The sequence below is a fragment of the Penicillium digitatum genome, chromosome 1 (genome assembly GCF_016767815.1).
Source record: "Penicillium digitatum chromosome 1, complete sequence".
NCBI classification, from domain to species: domain Eukaryota; kingdom Fungi; phylum Ascomycota; class Eurotiomycetes; order Eurotiales; family Aspergillaceae; genus Penicillium; species Penicillium digitatum.
The window spans coordinates 5,875,704-5,894,787 of record NC_089384.1 but is presented as its reverse complement, the minus strand read 5'-3'; the positions used below and the strand labels follow the sequence as shown (position 1 = coordinate 5,894,787).

The 19,084-nt window shown below is 49.2% G+C and overlaps 6 protein-coding genes across 6 annotated transcripts; 3 read left to right on the top strand and 3 right to left on the bottom strand.

The window, feature by feature from the left end:
- Positions 1 to 254: 254 nt before the first annotated feature.
- Pdw03_4361 (Aromatic-ring hydroxylase-like) lies at positions 255 to 2,169 on the top strand (the record flags this gene model as incomplete). The annotated part of the gene is made up of 3 exons (XM_066100726.1): positions 255 to 369; positions 675 to 889; positions 964 to 2,169. The coding sequence occupies 3 exons, from the start codon at positions 255 to 257 to the stop codon at positions 2,167 to 2,169; spliced, it is 1,536 nt and encodes a 511-aa protein (XP_065956126.1).
- Positions 2,170 to 2,368: 199 nt separating this feature from the next.
- On the bottom strand, positions 2,369 to 4,211 carry Pdw03_4360 (WD40/YVTN repeat-like-containing domain; the record flags this gene model as incomplete). The annotated part of the gene is made up of 2 exons (XM_066100725.1): positions 2,369 to 4,003; positions 4,095 to 4,211. The coding sequence occupies 2 exons, from the start codon at positions 4,209 to 4,211 to the stop codon at positions 2,369 to 2,371; spliced, it is 1,752 nt and encodes a 583-aa protein (XP_065956125.1).
- A 794-nt stretch (positions 4,212 to 5,005) lies between these two features.
- Positions 5,006 to 9,844, bottom strand: Pdw03_4359 (ABC transporter (Adp1), putative; the record flags this gene model as incomplete). Its single annotated transcript, XM_066100724.1, has 10 exons — positions 5,006 to 5,098; positions 5,159 to 5,225; positions 5,301 to 5,456; positions 5,548 to 5,582; positions 5,647 to 5,697; positions 5,858 to 5,905; positions 5,959 to 5,996; positions 6,041 to 6,110; positions 6,529 to 6,750; positions 6,803 to 9,844. The coding sequence occupies 10 exons, from the start codon at positions 9,842 to 9,844 to the stop codon at positions 5,006 to 5,008; spliced, it is 3,822 nt and encodes a 1,273-aa protein (XP_065956124.1).
- A 2,709-nt stretch (positions 9,845 to 12,553) lies between these two features.
- Pdw03_4358 (1-aminocyclopropane-1-carboxylate synthase) lies at positions 12,554 to 13,939 on the top strand (the record flags this gene model as incomplete). The annotated part of the gene is made up of 5 exons (XM_014675753.2): positions 12,554 to 12,586; positions 12,680 to 12,877; positions 13,010 to 13,143; positions 13,213 to 13,444; positions 13,625 to 13,939. 5 exons carry the CDS (start codon positions 12,554 to 12,556, stop codon positions 13,937 to 13,939), a joined length of 912 nt encoding a protein of 303 aa, XP_014531239.2.
- Positions 13,940 to 14,521: 582 nt separating this feature from the next.
- On the top strand, positions 14,522 to 16,604 carry Pdw03_4357 (Long-chain fatty acid transporter, putative; the record flags this gene model as incomplete). The annotated part of the gene is made up of 3 exons (XM_014675755.1): positions 14,522 to 14,543; positions 14,603 to 15,387; positions 15,441 to 16,604. The coding sequence occupies 3 exons, from the start codon at positions 14,522 to 14,524 to the stop codon at positions 16,602 to 16,604; spliced, it is 1,971 nt and encodes a 656-aa protein (XP_014531241.1).
- A 997-nt stretch (positions 16,605 to 17,601) lies between these two features.
- Pdw03_4356 (Aldehyde reductase (GliO), putative) lies at positions 17,602 to 18,643 on the bottom strand (the record flags this gene model as incomplete). Its single annotated transcript, XM_014675756.1, has 2 exons — positions 17,602 to 18,297; positions 18,353 to 18,643. The coding sequence occupies 2 exons, from the start codon at positions 18,641 to 18,643 to the stop codon at positions 17,602 to 17,604; spliced, it is 987 nt and encodes a 328-aa protein (XP_014531242.1).
- Between the last annotated feature and the right edge of the window lie 441 nt (positions 18,644 to 19,084).

Below are 19,084 nucleotides of genomic sequence, written 5' to 3'. Positions count from 1 at the left end.
TAAAGAGTGGATTCAATGGAAGCCAAAACTTCGAGAAAATCCCCGCCGGCCGGAAGGCAATATGGAGCTAAGCCTCATTTGGACTAGCACAAAAATGGCTGGTGGTTGCCTGAGGCACCAAGGCAGCACTAAGGCAACCCAGGAAATGACTAATGTCCATTTTGGAATATTGCGATCTCGCTGCACGTGATGACGACTTGCTCTTCCGTTTTAACACGTACCTGTCTTGATTCTGGACATTGACCAGTTACATGATGGCCATTCCAAGGCAGAAAGTGGTTGTTGTGGGTGCTGGCCCAGTCGGATCTTTGGCAGCCCTATATGCTGCGTCAAGAGGCGATGAGGTGGAGGTATATGAGCTCCGTGGAGGTATGTTTCAATGCCTTGTGTGACCTTCTTTTCTTTTTTTTCACCTTTTCGTGGCCGCCATTGAGAGCAACCTGATTTTCAAGAGAGGCGGTGCACGTCTTTGGCCGGAATTGGCTGGCTCTTATCAAGCCGGCCTGTCTCACAAGGTCCCTGTCTCAGCCCTTCAATAAAGAGAAAACCACCCTGATTAATCATGGTCACCATCTGCTACTTAATTCGATTAACCCCCTGCACTTGTCATGGCTCAGTTGTGATTCCTTGCGAATTCTTCCGAACTGACCCCGATAATCCCTGCGCCTCCGTAGATCTCCGGGACCCTACGACTGTGCCATTGAACTTTACCAAGTCTATCAACTTGGCACTCTCCGAACGTGGCATTACATCCATGAGACATTCTGGTCGGGATGATTTGATCGACAATGTCCTGCATGAAGCGATCCCCATGCATGGGCGGATGATCCACGGGCGAGACCGTGGAGATCTGTGGGAAGCTGCACAGGCCTATGATGTTCACGGCCGGGTATGCACCGATCACCTACTTAACAGTCGTTATTGCTATTTGCCCTGCAGTTGATAGCTAACTACTCCTATAAGGCTATTAATGCTATCGACCGAGGAACTCTCAATAACTCCCTCCTAGATGAGCTGGAGAAGACTCCCAATGTCAAGCTATTTTTCAACCACAAGCTGACGGGTGCTGATTTTCGCACCAACAAAGCCTGGTTTGAGCGCAGAATCCCTGGCGAGACACCCACGGCCGATGATGCCGGTATAGCTGGTCGAGTACCGGAGATCGAGGTGTCCTTCGACTACCTCATCGGTGCCGATGGGGCACACTCCGCCGCACGCTTCCACCTGATGAAGTTCGCTCGTGTCGATTACCAACAAGAGTACATCGACACTCTCTGGTGCGAGTTCCGGATTCCACCGACGGAGGATGGAGACTTCCGTATCTCGCCAAACCACCTTCACATCTGGCCTGGACGCGAGTTCATGTTCATAGCGCTACCATCTGCCGATAAATCATTCACATGCACCTTATTCGCACCATCCTCGCACTACAACTCCCTCGAAACCTCGCAACAGGATCTGCATGAATTCTTCGACTCCCATTTCCCCGGTGTATGCCCAGAACTAATCGAGCCCGCGGCATTGAGTGAGCAGTTTGTGGAAAACCCGCACCTCCCACTGATCAGCATCAAGTGCAACCCCCACCACTTCAACGCCAGCGTCGTCATTATTGGCGATGCAGCACACGCAGTCCTGCCATTCTATGGACAGGGACTGAATGCCGGTCTTGAAGATGTCCGGGTCCTCTTCGAGGAACTGGATAGACATGGAGTCTACGACCCAAATTCAAGCGTCTACACACGCGGTCTCAAGCGCCAGGCAGCTTTTCAAGCTTACACAGACCAGCGCTGCGCTGATACGCATGCCATCAACAATCTATCGAAGGAGAATTATCTCGAAATGCGCTCGGGCGTCAAATCGCCGCTCTACAAGCTGCGTAAGACAATCGAAGAAACTGTTGACCGCTATTTTCCGTTCTTTGGCTGGAGAACGCAGTACGCTCGTGTCAGTTTCAGTAACCAGCGGTACTCGGAGGTGATCGAAGCTGTTCAACATCAGAGTCAGGTGCTTGGTCTTGGATTGACTGGGGCTTTAGTTGCTGCTGTTGCTGCTGTATCCATCCTGATGTGGAAATACCCTCGGAATTTCTCGCTAGTAGGGTTGGTTCGGTGCTCGCGGCATCTGGCTTGTGTCGGGTTGAGGTCCATTCGGAAGTTGATTCATATGTAAAGCTGCTTTGGTGGAGGGGTGGAGACAATTTTCATGGCTTTTGGCGGACTTTTCGTGCATCTAGTTTATACGCGAGTAGCTTAGCATGAGCAGCAGACTATGGTAGAAAAGCATCGAGAGCACAAAATCGAAATAATACAAGATCAAAGTCCGAATTCTTGATCACACTAGTATTAACACCTGACAACCGGAAGATCCTCTAATCCCAAAACCTGATAGCACCATCCAATCCACCAGTGACAACTTTACTGGACTCATGGGGATGCCAGTCCAGACAAGTGACAGCACCACCTTCCTTCCCTCCAGCCTGAATCTTGTGGTACATCTTCCCAGTCTTCCAGTCCCAGAAGCAGACATAACCACCGCTGTCACCGGAAACAAGGAACTGGCCATCAGGCGAAATCTTGAGGTCGACAGCGTACCCGGAAGTATTATGCCCAACAAAGCGCTTCTTCCGGTTTTGGCGGAATTTGTCCGTCGCGCTGTAGACGACAATCTGGTTGTCGCCTGACTGGAAAGCGACATATTTGCCATTCGGATGGGGCGTCGCACGGGTGAGCGCGAACATGTATGGCTCTGCGATGAACTTGATCGGGACAGGGATGCCGTATTCCCAAGCGCGCAGCGACTTGTCGTCTGAGGTGGAGATGAAGCGGCGGTTGTCATCGACAAAAGTGAGGGTGTTGACCGCTGCCAGATGGTGGTCATACTCTTGGACCAGCTCGCCGGACCGGGTATCAAACTGTACAATCTTCTTGTCGGACATACCAGCCAGGAACTCGTGTGAGCGATCTTCGCCGGGGTTGAAACGGACAACGTGCGGTGTCTTGCCCGTGGAAAACCGGCCAAGGCACTTGCCGTATTCGGTATCCCAAAGCTTGATCTGTCGGTCATATGAACCGGTAAGGAAAGTCTTTCCCGATGGGTGGAAGTCTGTGTCTGATATTGCCTTGGTGTGGCCGGAGAAAGTCCGCAAGAGTTCCCGAGAGTGATACACATCCCAGAGCTTGGCCTTTCCATCGGCGGCTGACGAAAGCAGCAAGTGGCCAGATTTGGGAATGAACCGAAGGGAGGTGATCGGTTTGGTGTGCGACTTCCAGGTTTGCACAAGCTTTTTTGGTACGTAGTTCTTGGTGGTGCCAGGCTCTTTGCGCAAATCGATATCCAGGTCCTGGGGCACGTGCATGTATGTCCGGCCCTGGTAGTCGTACTGTTCTGATCCGTGGAACTCGGTGGTTTCTTGCGTGGCAAGATCACCTTCGTAGGCGGTGGCATCCTTGCTCATGGCCGGCATAGGCGCCGTGGTAGTCAGAGTCTCGTCTTCCTCCTCGACAAATTCCTCGTCGCTACGTAGTTCGCGCTGATCTCCTTCGGCAACCTCCACATAGTCATATTGCTGATCATTTTGGTATTTGGCCCAGGGTCCCAGGTATGCGCCCTCTCCTTCCACAATACTGGAGTCGCCCTTCTTTTGCCGCTTTGTTCGCCAGTTTGCGGATGCGCTCTTGGTTGGCTTGATTTGCACAACATCCCGGCCTCCATATAGTGCCGCATTTTGGAGGTTTCCGATGAATTGGTCCGGTAGTGTCGGATTGCGCGTGTATCCCAGACTCTGGAACGTGCGATGTTGCGCAGTAAATGTTGACTCGCTGATGGCTGCCTCTTCGGCAAATCCTGTCGGAACATTCTTTCTTTTGATACCGTTTCCCGGGCCTGCTGGCTTAAACGGGTTCACAGGGCCCTGGGAGGGCTTCATAAGATCATCGTATGTGGCATTGTAGGTGAGGGCTTGGGATGAGGCGTTGGCGAGGGCCATCTGCATGTGCGCTTGGTCCTATAGGATCATTAGTCTCATCTGTTCGCCATGGCTGAGCTACAAAAACCCAAAAAAGATCCGGGAGGAGGGTGAATGTGGGGGACCAAACCTCTGTATTGACCTCTGGTGCAGCAACGACCTTGGTCGCGGTCGTCACAGACGAGGGCATAGCTGTGGCGTCATCATCATCGCTGGAGTCATAACCAAGACCCAATAAGGCGGACATGACTGATACGCCAAAGAGAGTAAGAATGCGCAGACCTCAATGCCCCTTTGCAACAACGCTGGGGTTAAATGTGGTTGGTAAATAACAGGTGTGGTGGAGGATGGGAATTTTACGGGCGTCGGGAGACTCCCTACATGAAGGCCGCGGAACAGCCACCGCAGACAAGCTCGCCTCAATGCAGCTTCAATGTTAGTTTTGGTGCATATGTTGAGTATGGCTATTATTTTCTACTCTGGTTACAGTTGTTTGATGGTCTTGATATTTCTCAACAAGAAAATCATTTAAATGTTAGAAATCTTGGGTATCGTACGCTCTTCATTGCCAACCGCATGGGAGGTATATACAACTCAACAGGCCGAAAGACACAGCAAGATTAACACAGAAGAAGAGAATGAAAACAAAAAAAAATGATAGCAAAAGAACACATGCACTACGAGTCAATCATACAGTGTCTCGAATCGATCCAACTCACATCCCCAGCTCGAGACACTTCCAAGGAAAAATCCATTACTTCTCAATGCTGTAGTCCTACCAGCAATTAACTCAAGACTGAAGGAATTCGTTGCTCATCGATAGTCATGGCCGCCGAAAAGAGAAGAAACCATATCGATATACTGGGTTGCATGGTATAGCGGCCGTGTTGGGGCTGCGGTCATTTTCGAGGGTTGCGTGACAGGCCGAGAACGTCCAGTGAACACTGACCCAAGCACTCATGACAACAGCTTATCCACAGACGGCTCCTCGATCTAGCCGGAACGACCATGATGCATCGCATTTTCGGTCTTTCCCCGCAGTCAGTGGCCCTCATCGCGGATCAGGGCAACAATCATGCTGTAGAGGTAGAAGAAGAACATGAGAAGATGGAAGCCAAGCTTGATGAAGGATTCCTAAACAAATTTTCGAGTCAGTCACTGCGCTGCAGGTTACGAGCTAGAAACAAAACCGACCTTCTTGTGCACGTTCAACTTGCGGAATATCTCGGTCGCATCTAACAGGTGCTGGTTTTCGTAGATCCTACATTTTCGAAAACGACTCGGTTAGCCTTGTGCTGAGGGGGGCTTGCGACTAGTCGGGGAGCTTCTAACGTACTTCTTGGCATTGAACAACACGAGGGGCAGATTCAGCGCGAGGGCGAGCCAGTACCCGTTGATCAAGAAAAGGAAGGTCAGGAACGCGTGGACAGCGGCTTCGGGGATGATGTAGGCATTAAGGCGGTTGCAAAGGTCGATAGGGTTGATGTAATCGCTGGAGAAAAAAAAAGAAAATATCAGCTTGTATTCTACAGCATGGGTAGACCCAATGCAGTTGCTTGGGACATATGACTGGAGATACTCACCACTCGAGATCACTGTACATAATCGTGAAGAACACCTGGAGGAAGAGGTTGATGGCGTTGATCAACACCGACAACAGGTAAAGCCATGCTTCGCCGGACATCATGGCGAGTTTGACGTTTCGTCAAGTATAATTGGCAATATTTCAATAGCTAAACAGATGATATGAGTAAACTGCCTGCGGCAAAAGTGGTTGAGGTCAAGGTGGATTGAAGAAGCCGGAATTGGAGATGTTTGTGGGGTTCTGCGGCCCAAGGAAAACAGAGGAATCACACAGAGTCAGTCTCCGGAGAGGGGTCAAAGCTCACTCACAAATATGAAGCTAAATGCACTTAAGCTGGCGGAGATGAAAAGAGCAAACTAAGTAGGGATGAGGTTTGATCAAAAGAGGGAGTTTCAAGAGATTAGCGAACTGCGGCCGAACCTGAACGGGTCGGCGGTGTCGAGAGGGCTGGTCATCATTAGCGCAACCCGCAAACGGGGCTGGTAACGTACATGCTGTACTCCGAGTAGAAACAAGCTTCACGATGCCGGACTCGAAATCAATCCCAATGGTTGTTGAAGACTGGGTTGGTTACTGAGTTCATTTGCTGAGGGACGCGAGAGACCAAGCTTTGGAAGGTTTGCACAGGGATACCCAACACGTGCACATGGAAGATACACGATGTCTAGCTCCGGAGACTAGATTTACCTGACTACAATGTTGTTGATTTTAAGAACAAAAAAAGCAGGGGATCGTGAAGAATAGAGGTCTTGTCTATACACATCATGACAAACTGTAGGTCGCAGCATACGAGCTTCTAAGCGCCTTCAGAGAGCCACCTTGAATCCTCGTCGTAATGACCGCAATACGCCAAACAATGTCGGATAAGGACAAGGACAAAGTCGGACCTGAGGCCAAAACACTGGATCAATGAAAACGCTCTTGATGGTATGACACCAGTGTAAAGTAACAGAAAAGGACTGGCTCATCGCTTTTCGACAAGTAGGAAATGCATTGCACTGTATGCAATGATGAGGAAAGACCCAGAGATAACAGCCAGCCCGATAACATCGCTCCAGTAAGCCTGTGTATCAAAGCCGAATGCGCTTAAAATAGAGGCACCGGGAACTTCAATATCCAAACCGTACTTGTGATCAATCAAGGTGAGGAAAGTCACTTCGTTTACAATCAAGGCCTCAAAGCCATAGTGGAAGATGGAGAGCTAGTGCTATTGTTAGCAGGGTAATCTTTGCTTCAATTATCGAAAAACTCACAGTCTGTAACCACAATGCTGACTTGGGGATGGCATCGTGATTCAGCAGGAGACCGGCGAAGAGCAAGCTGAAAAGCATCACCAGACTACCGATAAGATTCGCCACTCCACCATCCCGGAAAATGATACCGATGAAGAGGCAGATATTGGCGGCCGCAAGATTGAAAAGGACCAGAACCAGCAAAAAGCGGAAGAATTCAGGCCATGCCGGAATCAGACCCGTCATGGGGTATACAATGATGCCCATGATGAAGGGAGGAATCAGCCTCAAAGGAACAATATCAAACATGACCTTTGACGCAAAGTATGTGACCGGGTGATAGTAACCATTGGCACGCTCACGTACAAACAAAAGCCGCTCCGCGGAGAACACGCTGAGACTAGTCAAAGTACTGAAACCAAACAGAGCCAAGACGAAGAAGAAGAGACCAAGACGATTCTGGAAGCCTCTGATATCGTCAGTGAGGCCGTAGAAGAGGAATCCAGATAAGACCGCAAGAAGGATGGCAATCGCGTAGTGGGTGAGCATAAGTATCGGGTTTCGATAAAGATTACGCCATGTCCGCTGAGACAGGATGATGAACTGCCGCGCCAAACCAACCCGAGCATAGCCCTTAGACTGGATCACAGTATCCGACAATATAGGCGAATTTGGTGAACCGTTTGCATCCTGGGCATTCTGAACGGCGGCCAAAATCTCATCATGCACAAAATGGCAAACGTCAGAATCCGCGTAGCTGGCCACCAGAATGTCGAGATCACTTTGTCCAGGTGCCGGAGGAGGTAGCTGATCGGGATCATCAAGGATTTGCGGAGGAACATTGCCTTGTTGGCGAGACAGACGCAGCCATTGTTGATGGTTCTCACCTACATCCAATGTAGCACTCTCGTCATCCGTTTTGGGCGTGATTGGGCGCTCAGTCTGTTGCTTTCGGGAGTACAGTTGGCGATCTTGTTGCTGTTTCAGAGATACCCGACGTTTGCTTTTAGGTCTCCGGGTCGCCTCTGCGCCGCTTGAGTTATCTTCAAAGCTCTGGATCGATGCGCTGGTGACAGACTTGACAGCCCTCAGACTGCTTGATGCAGTCTTAGGCGGACCAGTGCGTCCATAGACAGACGACTCTACTTCGTCTGTATATGATGAATGTGCGCCACCGGCGTGCATTGTAAGATCGACAAGGTAATCTGCAATGTTGAATCCCGGCGGGCAAGAATAGCCCACACGGTCAAAATACTGCTGACAGGATGAGAAAGGTCCGGAATAGACAGTGCGTCCCTCGGCAAGAAGAACGAGTCGGTCAAAGAGAGCAACAATGTTCGAGCGAGGTTGGTGGATGGTGAAGATAACAGTGCGGTTGTACGTCTTGGCCAGTGTCACCAGACACTCAACCACATTGAACGCATTGTAGGCATCCAATCCACTGGTGGGCTCATCCAGGAACAGGATACTGGGGCTGGTGACTAGCTCACAAGCAATCCCGACTCGACGCTTCTCTCCACCGGAAATGCCACGGCCATTACCTTCTTCTGAGCCAATCAATTGATCCTTGATGTGGTAGATGCCAAGTTGCTTTTCGACCTCCAGGACTCTTTGCTCTTTAGCTGCCCGGCTCATGTCCCGGGGAAGTCTGAGTAGGGCGCTTGTCAAGATGGTCTCATGGACTGTCAAGGTGGCAAGCATTGTGTCTTCCTGGTCGACAAAGCCAACCATAGTTCTAAAGTCATTGTCGTCGATTTTCTCACCGTTGACATAAAAATCTCCATTCACTGAGCCACGCTTGTTCTTTCGTGCCAGGATATCGAGGAATGAAGTTTTCCCAGCACCAGATGCTCCCATAATGGCTGTAATCTGGCCTGGTATGGACGCACCTTGAATGCCTGAGAGAATCTCCTTTCCATTTAGAGTGTAAGACACATTGTCCCAGTACAAAGCTGCGGGGCGATAGTCTGCCAGGAGTTTGGCAGTTTCGTCGTCCGAATCATCCGAGAGAGACAGGCGACGATAACTGCGGCGCGCAGCACGACGGGACAGATACCAAACGACCAGAGTGACAGCAACCACGAATAGTGAACTTCCCGCAATAACGCCGGCAATGAGTGGCGTATTGATCTTCTTCACGGGGCGCTCATATCCAGGTTCGTCGGTTTTATACATGCACTCTCCTGAATCGCATGACAAGAAGATGCTAGGATCACCGAAGACACCCGCAATCAATCCATTCATTTGAGGCTCGGAAAAAACGCTCTTGGTACCCTCCAGGGTCGATTTAGTATCGAAAGTAGCCGGGCCCTTGATCAGTTGATCCAAGAAATCGCTCAGATCAATGGACCCGTTCTCGCCACAGAGGAAACGGCCCGGAATGCATTCGCATTGAAGGTGCTCACACCTGTAGTGAGTTGAATTAGAGCTGTAGTCTGTTTCCATGTTCCACTCGCAAGTGTCTAGGCCGCAATAGAATGATTCTTTCTGGTCCACCCAGAATTGGAAGCTACAAGTTTCATCCTCAGCTTTGCAAGAGAAAGTCACCTGGGGCTTGCGGCCATCAAGCTGTTTCAAGATCGCACGGTTGGTCACATCACACATTTGAAAGTTCTCCTTGACCGTGACGCCTTGCTTGTGACACACGCCCCCTTGATTTTCTGGCATCATCACGTTACAGGCATTATCCGAGTCACAGACATTGCAGTTGATGCCTTTCCAGCCATCCTTGCATTGACAGGTATTGGAATCACGCTGCGGTCTGTTCAAGTCATCGGCTAATGAACCGCATAGGGGAACCGAGCAGTCGTCTCCTCCAAATCCGGGGGGACAAGAGCATTTCCCGTTGAAGCTGTTGCAATCCGCAAAATGAGTACAGTTATAGTTGTCAAGCTGGCAGTTGAAGCAAGCCGGACACTCGGGGCATCCGGATGGCCGATCATCGAAGAGGGAATAGGATTGCATAGCAAGATTTGCTTCGGAAAATTCGCTCCATGCTGCAGCAGATCCCAGTAGGGGATTTAATGTGAGAATTGAAAGAGATACTGCTCCAGTCAAGCGCATTTTGCGGTCAGGATAGCAGCAGCGTGTCCTAATGTGTTGTACGCAGTGATACCAACAACTGAGGAAGGGATGCAGGGCAAGCCGCCGAATGTATCCAATTAGAGTATCAAACTAGAGCATGCAGTTGAAATAAAAGATAGAAACAAAGTGGCAACTTTGAAGGTTGAGACGCAAAAAGCGGAGAGAGAGGGTGAGGTTGGCCCCAAGACGATGACGCGGGCGGAGAAGCGAGAGGCTGGGCTACATCTCAGGAACCCGTGGGTGACCCGGTGGACGACCTTGCGCTATACAAGCTTGACCTAAGATCTTCTTTCTACAGCAGCTTTAACCAGATCCTTGAATTTCAATCTTTCCCACGAATAAGAAATTTTCTGTGCCACTTTTAACTGGCTGCCAAGGTGGTTCTGCCTTCAATGCAGACAAACACATGCTGAGGGACATTTACATTGTCGACCAATTTAGTGACGAAGGACCTCAAATGTTCGAGGTCATTCATATCCAGCGGTATTTATCCTGATTGAAAGAGTCGAATTTTTACTTCGTTCCACGACACAAATTCAGATCTCCAACACAGCATCCGGTTAGCGCTTGTAGATTAATGCTCATCAGCCCGACTAGATCTGCCTAGTTACATCGGAGTTCAAGGGCGTCGTTCATTCAGTGGATGGCACAGCCATGTGATTGACCAGCTGGGAACTGAGCTTTTGGCGTTTCCTACTGCAGCAGGTGGTGAACCTCCCCGCTGAGACCTATTTGACCAGCCCAAATGAATCACAATCATTCATCTTGCTGCCCCTGCTAGGGCTGAAAGTGTCACATCACTGTCCTAACTGGCCTAGTTTGGGGGATTTCACATGTGCCCGTTTGATGGCTTTAAATCGAGTGTCTACACAACTTGATAAATTGATAAACCTCGGGTATTTAGCTATAGTGAAGTAGCTTACTACACACAAGTAGAAGGCCTGCAGGGTCTTTCACAGTCTCTTCGATGATACCAGACTGTCTAAACTCTACGCTCGCCACTCAGCACGAGCATGCTAGTCAAGCTACTGCCCCAGAAAAGATCGAAATTTAAGTGAACAGATCGAGGCTGTCACTAAGACAATGGATACCAAAGGGATTGCTCTAGAGAACACTCGCCGTTAGTAGCATGGCCACAGTGGCGGTTTAGCACCTGATTATTTTGATCATCCTTCAGGCTTCTATAGAAAAAGATTTCGAGCCCGAGCTTCTAAGGGGCGTCGAGATCCATGCCTGTCTTCCGTCTAGAGTTTTCCTTTCCCATAGGAACATGCCGAAGAAAGGGCAAAGATCTGCATGGAGCTTAAAGAGGCACACAAATGCACAGCAGTCGGTGAATATGGCTCTGGAATGTCCCACCTTAATGAGGGCTTCCGCACTAGGGACTAAAAAGCTTTCCATTCCACCCACAAGACGTGAGACCGGGCAAAGCTCCCTAGGTTGAACATTGCAAGGGTTCCTTTTTGGCTGTCGCGATCCCAATAACACGAGAGCGGAGTGGCTAGCAGTGAACGGTATGGCTCATCCCCGAAGAGATGAGCAGAATGAATGCGACAGCTCGTTGAGAGGTCTTCATGACTCATCCCGCACGCTCCCTTGGGTGGCACCTGATGCGGAACGATGGTGCGGACCATTTGGGCCTAGTAAATTGGACGTTCCTACTTTTGAAACCATTCACGGCATCAGTGACCAGCGGCCACTCCTCAATAACAAAGAGTTACTGTTCTGGCAGTAACTCAGTAATCGCCTCTGTTTTAAGCATCATCTGGAAAGCACTGAACATCACCATTGTACGTTTTTGGAGAGATTCACCCTCTATCAAATTGAAGACGGATACAATTATAACAAAAAAAAGATGTTCAAATGAAAAAAAAAACCAGTTCTTGCCGAGTTCAGGTTCACAACCAATTCATCTGAGCTTGCGCGCGTTTCAGCGGCGTGGCATCCTTGCTTCCTTCCAGGGTTACAAGATTGATTTGGGATGATTGTTTCCTATTGAGTAGAACCACTCCATTCATCCTAAATGGAGGACAACTGCTAAGACCATTCGAATGAATCTAAATGTCCGACAGTGGACTGGTCTCAAATAGTGGCGGATCTAGAACCAACACCGCTAGACATCTGAACCCCGCTACAGTCATGGTGGAGCTTCTCAAGACATCTCACCGGGGGTTTCACCATAACAAACCAGCAAATCCAGAGAACACTTGTATCCTTTGCTAAATCGATTAGAACCACGAGGCATGAGGAGCAAACCTCTGTGGAGACATCAAAAAGGACATCCAACAGAAACCAAACAGTGGCATTGACAATGTTCTTCTCACAAAGGAGATTAGAGATGATGCCGGTAAAAACCCGTCAAATGGGCACGCCCTTTAATTTCAGTTCGATACATACATGTGGGTATGTAGTATCTGGGTTCTAGATCCTTAGTTTTATCTATTTAAGAACTATATGATATATAATAACTAGTAATGACCTCGATATATTTTTACAAACTCAGGATCCGGTAACTACCATCACGTGACAGCACAGACCCAGCCCTGGAGCCAAGGAACTCTTGTGTAAAAGCTGTGGTAGCACAGCGAGAGACCCAAGTTGCTACCATTCAGCTAAACCTTGGAACGCTCCTGGACAAAGAAATTCTGTTGTAGCCTCTTCGCTTGGTAATGCTTACTGTTCTCCGCCATGGTGAAGATTGAAGCCTTCGCGGTTGAACAGGTACCTCCCCGCACTACCCCATGACTCGGTGGTGTTTGTCTGTTTCCTGTTCACAGGTTTTGTTGCAGACGTCCACTACTAATCTGTCTGCAGTGGATGGACAGTTATGAGACCACTGCCAAATATAATACCGCCGAGACCTGCTGTGCATCCATTTCTGTTGACGACCTTCACGCGCTCTCCGATGACAAGGAGTCCGATCCTTTCGCCCAGTTCCAATCCACCAAACTTACGTATGGGACAATCCGTGGCTCCAATCAACTGCGAAACATATTGGCAAATCTGTACTCGGTGAGGGCACCAACACAGTTGCCGAAGGATAATATCTTGATCACACCTGGCGCAATTTAAGCGAACTTCTTGCTCCTATATACGTTGGTTGGCCCTGGAGACCATGTCATCTGCCACTATCCAACATGTCAGCAACTGTTCTCCGTTCCTGCATCACTGGGGGCCGAAGTCAGCCTATGGAAGTCTAATGAGGCTCGTGGATGGCAGCTGGAAATTGAAGAGCCGAAAGGCATTATCCGCCCCAATACGAAGTTGATCATCATAAAGTATGTCTGAGTCGTGTTGCAACCATACAAGGCGTGCGTTTTTCTCTCTGACCATCATGCTCGCCATAGTAACCCGCAAAACCCAACTGGAGCTGTCATCCCGCGCTCGACACTTGAACAATTAGTCGATATTGCCCGCGAGAAATCCATCATAATCCACTCCGACGAGGTTTATCGCCCACTTTTCCATAACATCAGTCCCGCGGATCCGAGATTCCCACCGACACTTCTTTCAATGGGATACGAACACACCGTGGTGACAGGATCTGTTTCCAAAGCCTACAGCCTGGCCGGCTTACGGGTCGGTTGGATTGCGTCGCGGGATAGTTCGATCATCGAATCTCTTGCTAATGCCCGAGATTAACTATCTCGGTCGGGCAAATTGATGAGGCAATTGCCAGTTTTGCATTAGCACCGGATTGCATCCACAACCTTCTAAAGCGAAATCTCGATCTAGCACGGACTAATCTCTCTATTCTAGAGAAGTTTATCGATTTCTCATCGCTGGGCGTGCGAGTGGGTCAAGCTGCAAGCCGGTACCACTGCATTTGTACGCTTTAACAAGATGGGGAAACCCGTAGACGATGTCGCTTTCTGCGAGATGCTTCAGGAACGGACTGGTGTAATGCGTGTGCCGGGAAGTCTTTGCTTTGGAGTTGGAGAAGACTTCAAAGGTTATGTTCGCATTGGGTATGTCAATGAAACCGAGGTGCTGGAGCAGGGGTTGGATGCATTGGGTAAGTTCATGGAAGATGGGTATGAGGATGTCCCAGTGAAGAAGCCGGTGGCAAAGTGATAGGGAATTCCGGCCCCCCCCAAAAAAAACAATCCGGATGCTTCGGACAAGCCAGATAGTGCATAAAAACTAGAGCCTTAATCTCCAAAAAAGAGCGGGGTGAGGATTGCAGTTAAACTGAACCCATGTATACAAAAGAATCAGAGAACTCTTAGAATCAGCCGATTGCTATAAAATGAAGTTTTAAAAATTGTTGGAAAGACATCACTATCGAATACAATGTTAAATCCCAAGGTATTGGCAAGCGCGCGTTACACAATGTGTCAGGGGAGCGGCACATCCGTGCCGAGGCACGTTGCGATCTCTTCCTCTTCCAATCTCCCCAATTTCACTGAATAACGTGGACCTTTATCACTTTTGACTAATCATTTCCCAACATAAAGATAACGAAACCGAGGTGTCAGTCTAGGAGCCCCAATACCAGTTCTTTGTTTTTTTCTCCCAAAGCTGCATTCAAAGCTGTTAGTTATAAGGGGCGACCTTATTCTCTACCTAAGTATCATACTCCTCGGTCATACTTCTCAGTCGTACACTCCTTGATCAAACTCACTTGGGATCAGTCCTTCAATCTACTTGATCACAATGCCGCTGCCATCTTTGCCCGGTAGGTCATGATATACGGCGGGGCTGGATGCATGGCTAACAAGCTGTCTCTTTGCGCAGATATCCCCTTGAGTCTTGCACTCCCTGCCGCAGCAACCACACTTGCATACCTCAATGCAAGATGGTCGGTCTACTACGATTTGAATCTTCTCAAGGGGTTGTTGAAGTTGACGGTGAAGTCCCACGTTGCCGAACGTGGCGACCGCTTGAACCTCTTTTACACACTTGAATCCTATGCACTCGATCCAAAAACTGCAGACAACGATTTTATTGTGTATAATGGACGAAAAACGACGTTTCACGAAGCTTACATTACGGCCCTTCGCTACGGAGCGTGGTTTAAGAATGTCCACGGCATCAAGAGCAAGGAGATCGTCGCGATTGACTTCATGAATTCCTCCACCTTCGTATTCATGTTGCTGGGACTTTGGAGCATCGGAGCTGTCCCTGCATTTATCAACTATAACTTGTCTGGCAAGCCACTCACCCACTCTATTCGAACCTCCACTGCGAGGCTCTTGGTGGTTGACGAAGACGTCCGCCACTGCTTCCCAGCGGAGCAACTGGAGATTTTGACATCCCCAAGCTTCCGTGACGGCAAGGGGCCGGTTGAGATCGTGTTTCATACTGCGGAAGTCGAAGCGCAGATTTTGGGGATGGAGCCTACTCGGGAGGATGACAAGGTCCGCAGCGGCTTGATCCCTCGCGATATGGCTATCTTGATTTACACAAGTGGCACCACCGGGCTTCCCAAACCCGCTATTGTCAGTTGGAAGAAGTGCTGGTCTGGTGGCCTGTTCGTTAGAGATTGGTTGAACATTACTTCCTCTGATAGGTTCTTCACGGTACGGCGTACCAAATTTACAAATGGCATTGTTTAAGCTAACTGTTTGACTAGTGCATGCCTCTCTATCATAGTTCTGCCTCAGTGCTTGGCTGTATAACCTGCTTGATGAGTGGATCTACCCTGATTATTGGCCGCCGGTTCTCTGCACGCAACTTCATCAAGGAGGCCCGTGAGAATGATGCGACAATCATCCAATATGTGGGCGAGACATTGCGTTATCTATTGGGCGTGGCACCTGAAGTTGACCCGGTGACCGGCGAAGACCTGGATAAGAAGCACAAAATCCGCCTGGCTTTTGGAAATGGACTCCGCCCTGACATCTGGAACCGCTTCAAAGAGCGCTTTAACATTCCCACAATCGCTGAATTTTACGCCGCTACCGAAGGCACTACTGGCGCGTGGAATATCTCGTCAAATGACTTCTCCGCAGGTGCCATCGGTCGAAACGGTGCTTTGGGAAATTTTGTTCTTGGTCGTGGCTCTGCTATTGTGGATGTTGATCACGAGACCGAGGAACCGTGGCGTGATCCTAAGACTGGTCTCTGCAAAAGTGTCCCTCGAGGGGATCCCGGTGAGTTGCTGTTCGCCATTGATGCAGCAGATCCCACTGCCAATTTCCAGGGCTACTTCGGGAATAAGAAGGCGACAGAAGGCAAAATAATCCGTGATGTACTCAAGAAGGGCGATGCCTATTTCCGGACCGGTGACATGATTCGATGGGACAAAGACGGCCGCTGGTTCTTCTCGGATCGACTGGGTGATACCTTCCGGTGGAAGAGCGAGAATGTGTCCACCAGCGAGGTTTCTGAGGTTCTGGGCGCGCATTCTGAAGTGCATGAAGCCAACGTTTACGGTGTGACTCTTCCTAATCATGATGGTCGTGCCGGATGTGCAGCTATCATCTTCAACAAGCAGATGGCAAACGGTAACCTTTCCGATTCCGCACTAGAGCCCTCGCGCGAGGTGCTTGATACTCTGGCTGCACACGCTCTCAAGAACCTGCCTCGGTTTGCGGTTCCGCTGTTTTTGCGGGTCACGCCTGTGACACAGTCGACCGGTAATAACAAGCAACAGAAGCATGTTCTCCGCACTGAAGGCGTGGATCCAGCTCTCGTATCGGAGAAGGACCGACTTTACTGGCTCCAGGATAAAACCTATGTCCCCTTTGGACAGAGAGACTGGGAACGGTTGACTGGTGGTCAGGTTCGACTTTGATCTGCTTTCCTTGAATTTTGTTGGGTTTTGCGTGTCTCCTTCTACTTTTCCTACTACACAAATATCCTTTTTCGGTTCTGTGACATCATTATCTCTATCCTCCTTTTACCTTAAGATACCCTCCACAGCCCTCAACTCGACCTATACGCCCATTGGGGTTGGCTTAATATCACTGGACTGAAGCTTACACGTAGGACTCATAAGATTTGTCGGCCTATAGAGGGCTTTGCTTTATGAAAACTAGGGACCACAAATAATTGACTTGATATTCGTCTCCCGAGCTGACTCCCAAACCTTACTTAGTAGGCCATGACGTAGAACCAGGATACCCAAAAAAATCAGCAGAGATGCCTCAAAGATTGAGGACGGTGTAGTTATACTTGGAAGGCACCACTCATTCCGAGCTAGGAAGGAAGGGACTGGCCCAGAGTAAGAGCATTCCTGAAACAAGTGAGTATACATGGAACTGTCGGTTCAGACATAGCAACCCCTCAACCCCCATAGCTCAGATGGGAAGCGCTCCGGGCAGGGCGATGTTAGGTTGCGAGTTCGAATCACAGCTAGGCCGGGTTGAAGAACTGTGAGTTACGGGCTGACGACAGGGAGTACACCAACCCCACCTTGAAAAGGGGGCTCTCTGATGCCTCAAATCCACTGAGCGAGGCGCGTCCTAGACAACGAGGAAACTGTCCCTAGCCTAGCTGTGTGAAGGACCTTCTGGGGCCATGTTTTTTTTTTTTAGAATACTCTTTTGGTGATCTTTGAAGCTATTCACTACTATTGACCCACCACAGCCCCACTATGGCCCCACCTCCACAACTTAACTTTCAAGCTTCGCGCTTTTTGTTCTCATGTTTTTACGCCATCCTCTGCAATTTCTGTGAAAAGTCGTAGAGTTTTTTCTTTTTTTTTTAAAAAAAAAGTAAAATTATGTGTTGGTTACAATTGACTTCTCTCAAAATTCCAGGTAAGTATTATCGGCAATTTCCTTCTCTCTCTAGGCCTCAGACACCTTGTCACTCTGGACTAAACCGTTGAAGGTGTCTAAAGGCGAATCAGCCTCGACAATCTTCCACACTTGCTCAATCTGTGCAGCGATATCTGCACTAAGAGGACCCTTGCTCAGCGCCGCAAGCGTCTGCTTCAACTGCTCAACATTCCGCGAGCCAACAATCACACCGTCTCCGAGTTCTTCTTTGAGGATCGAGTTATACGCCACCCATCGATATGCCAGCTCAGCCTTGGAGATGCCAGAATCCTTGGAGATTTTCTCCCATTGTTCCAGCCCCTTCAGCATGTCAGGTTTATTGAAAAGCGAATTGTAGAGTCCACCATATAGTGAGTTTGGATCCCATCGACCCTCACCGCCGGAGACCAATGTCGCTACATCCTTGGTCAGGAACCCTCCTGCGATGGGTGAATAAGCATAGAAAGAGATGTTATGCTTCCGCAGCGTAGGGAAGATCAATTTTTCGCCTCGGCGTGCAACGGCGGAGTAGTTGCCCTGGTAGACACTTGGCACGACGTAATTCTTTTCACGACAGATGCGGATCACCTCTTCGATCTCCTCCGCTAGATAGTTGGACAGCCCAAAACGCTTGAACTTTCCAGCCTGGTATGAAGCGTTGATACTGGCCAGCAGGTCTTCGGTTGAGCTTCTGCGATCGGGGGCATGCATGTAATAGACATCAAGCTAGGAATGGTATTAGAGATAAGGTCTTCATAGGATCGGGTTATGTGAAGCTCACCTGATCTGTTTGAAGACGGGCCAAGCTCTCATTCAAGGTTGCAACAAGAGACTCTGGGCTGGAAGCCTCAGCTGAAAGCCCACCAGGATATTTTGAATCAATGGTAAAGCGGGAATCAGCGTGAACCTTTCCCAATAGCTCCTCGGATTTATCGTAGATCTTGGCAGTATCGAGGGTTTTGATGCCATTGGCTTGGAGAACATCGAGGACCTCGTTGACGGATTCAGGAGTCGGGTATGAGGTGTCATACATGAGTGAGCCTGCGCCCCAGATGATTTTGATGCCAGCCATGATAGATAGTTGTCGAAGACTGAGAGGACAGGGAAGTTGAATATCTCACAAACACTGAGAGGCGAAGATTAATGTCCTATGAATATTCCACGGTCCCTTCCCAACTTATCCGAGGGAGCTTTATAATCAAAATCTTTACGAAGTATAGAAATCGTCATTGTTCTACCAGATCTCTGATGGATTAACAATCACGGCATCACTTCTGCCCGTGTCTCACTTTCCATGTGCTCGGAGTTCCGAGTTCCGGACTCACTTCGGAACACAATAGTTAGTGATGTGGACCTTTAACATGTACATCACAGTTTATGTAGGATTCTCGGTTGCCGTGCCAAGCGCCCAACACACACCGCTGTGTTGGTGCGCCCCACTACTCTACTTGGTCAGAATTCTGTCGATGTGGATCCTGCCGATCCTTGCAGAACTAGTAATTTTGATGTTTTA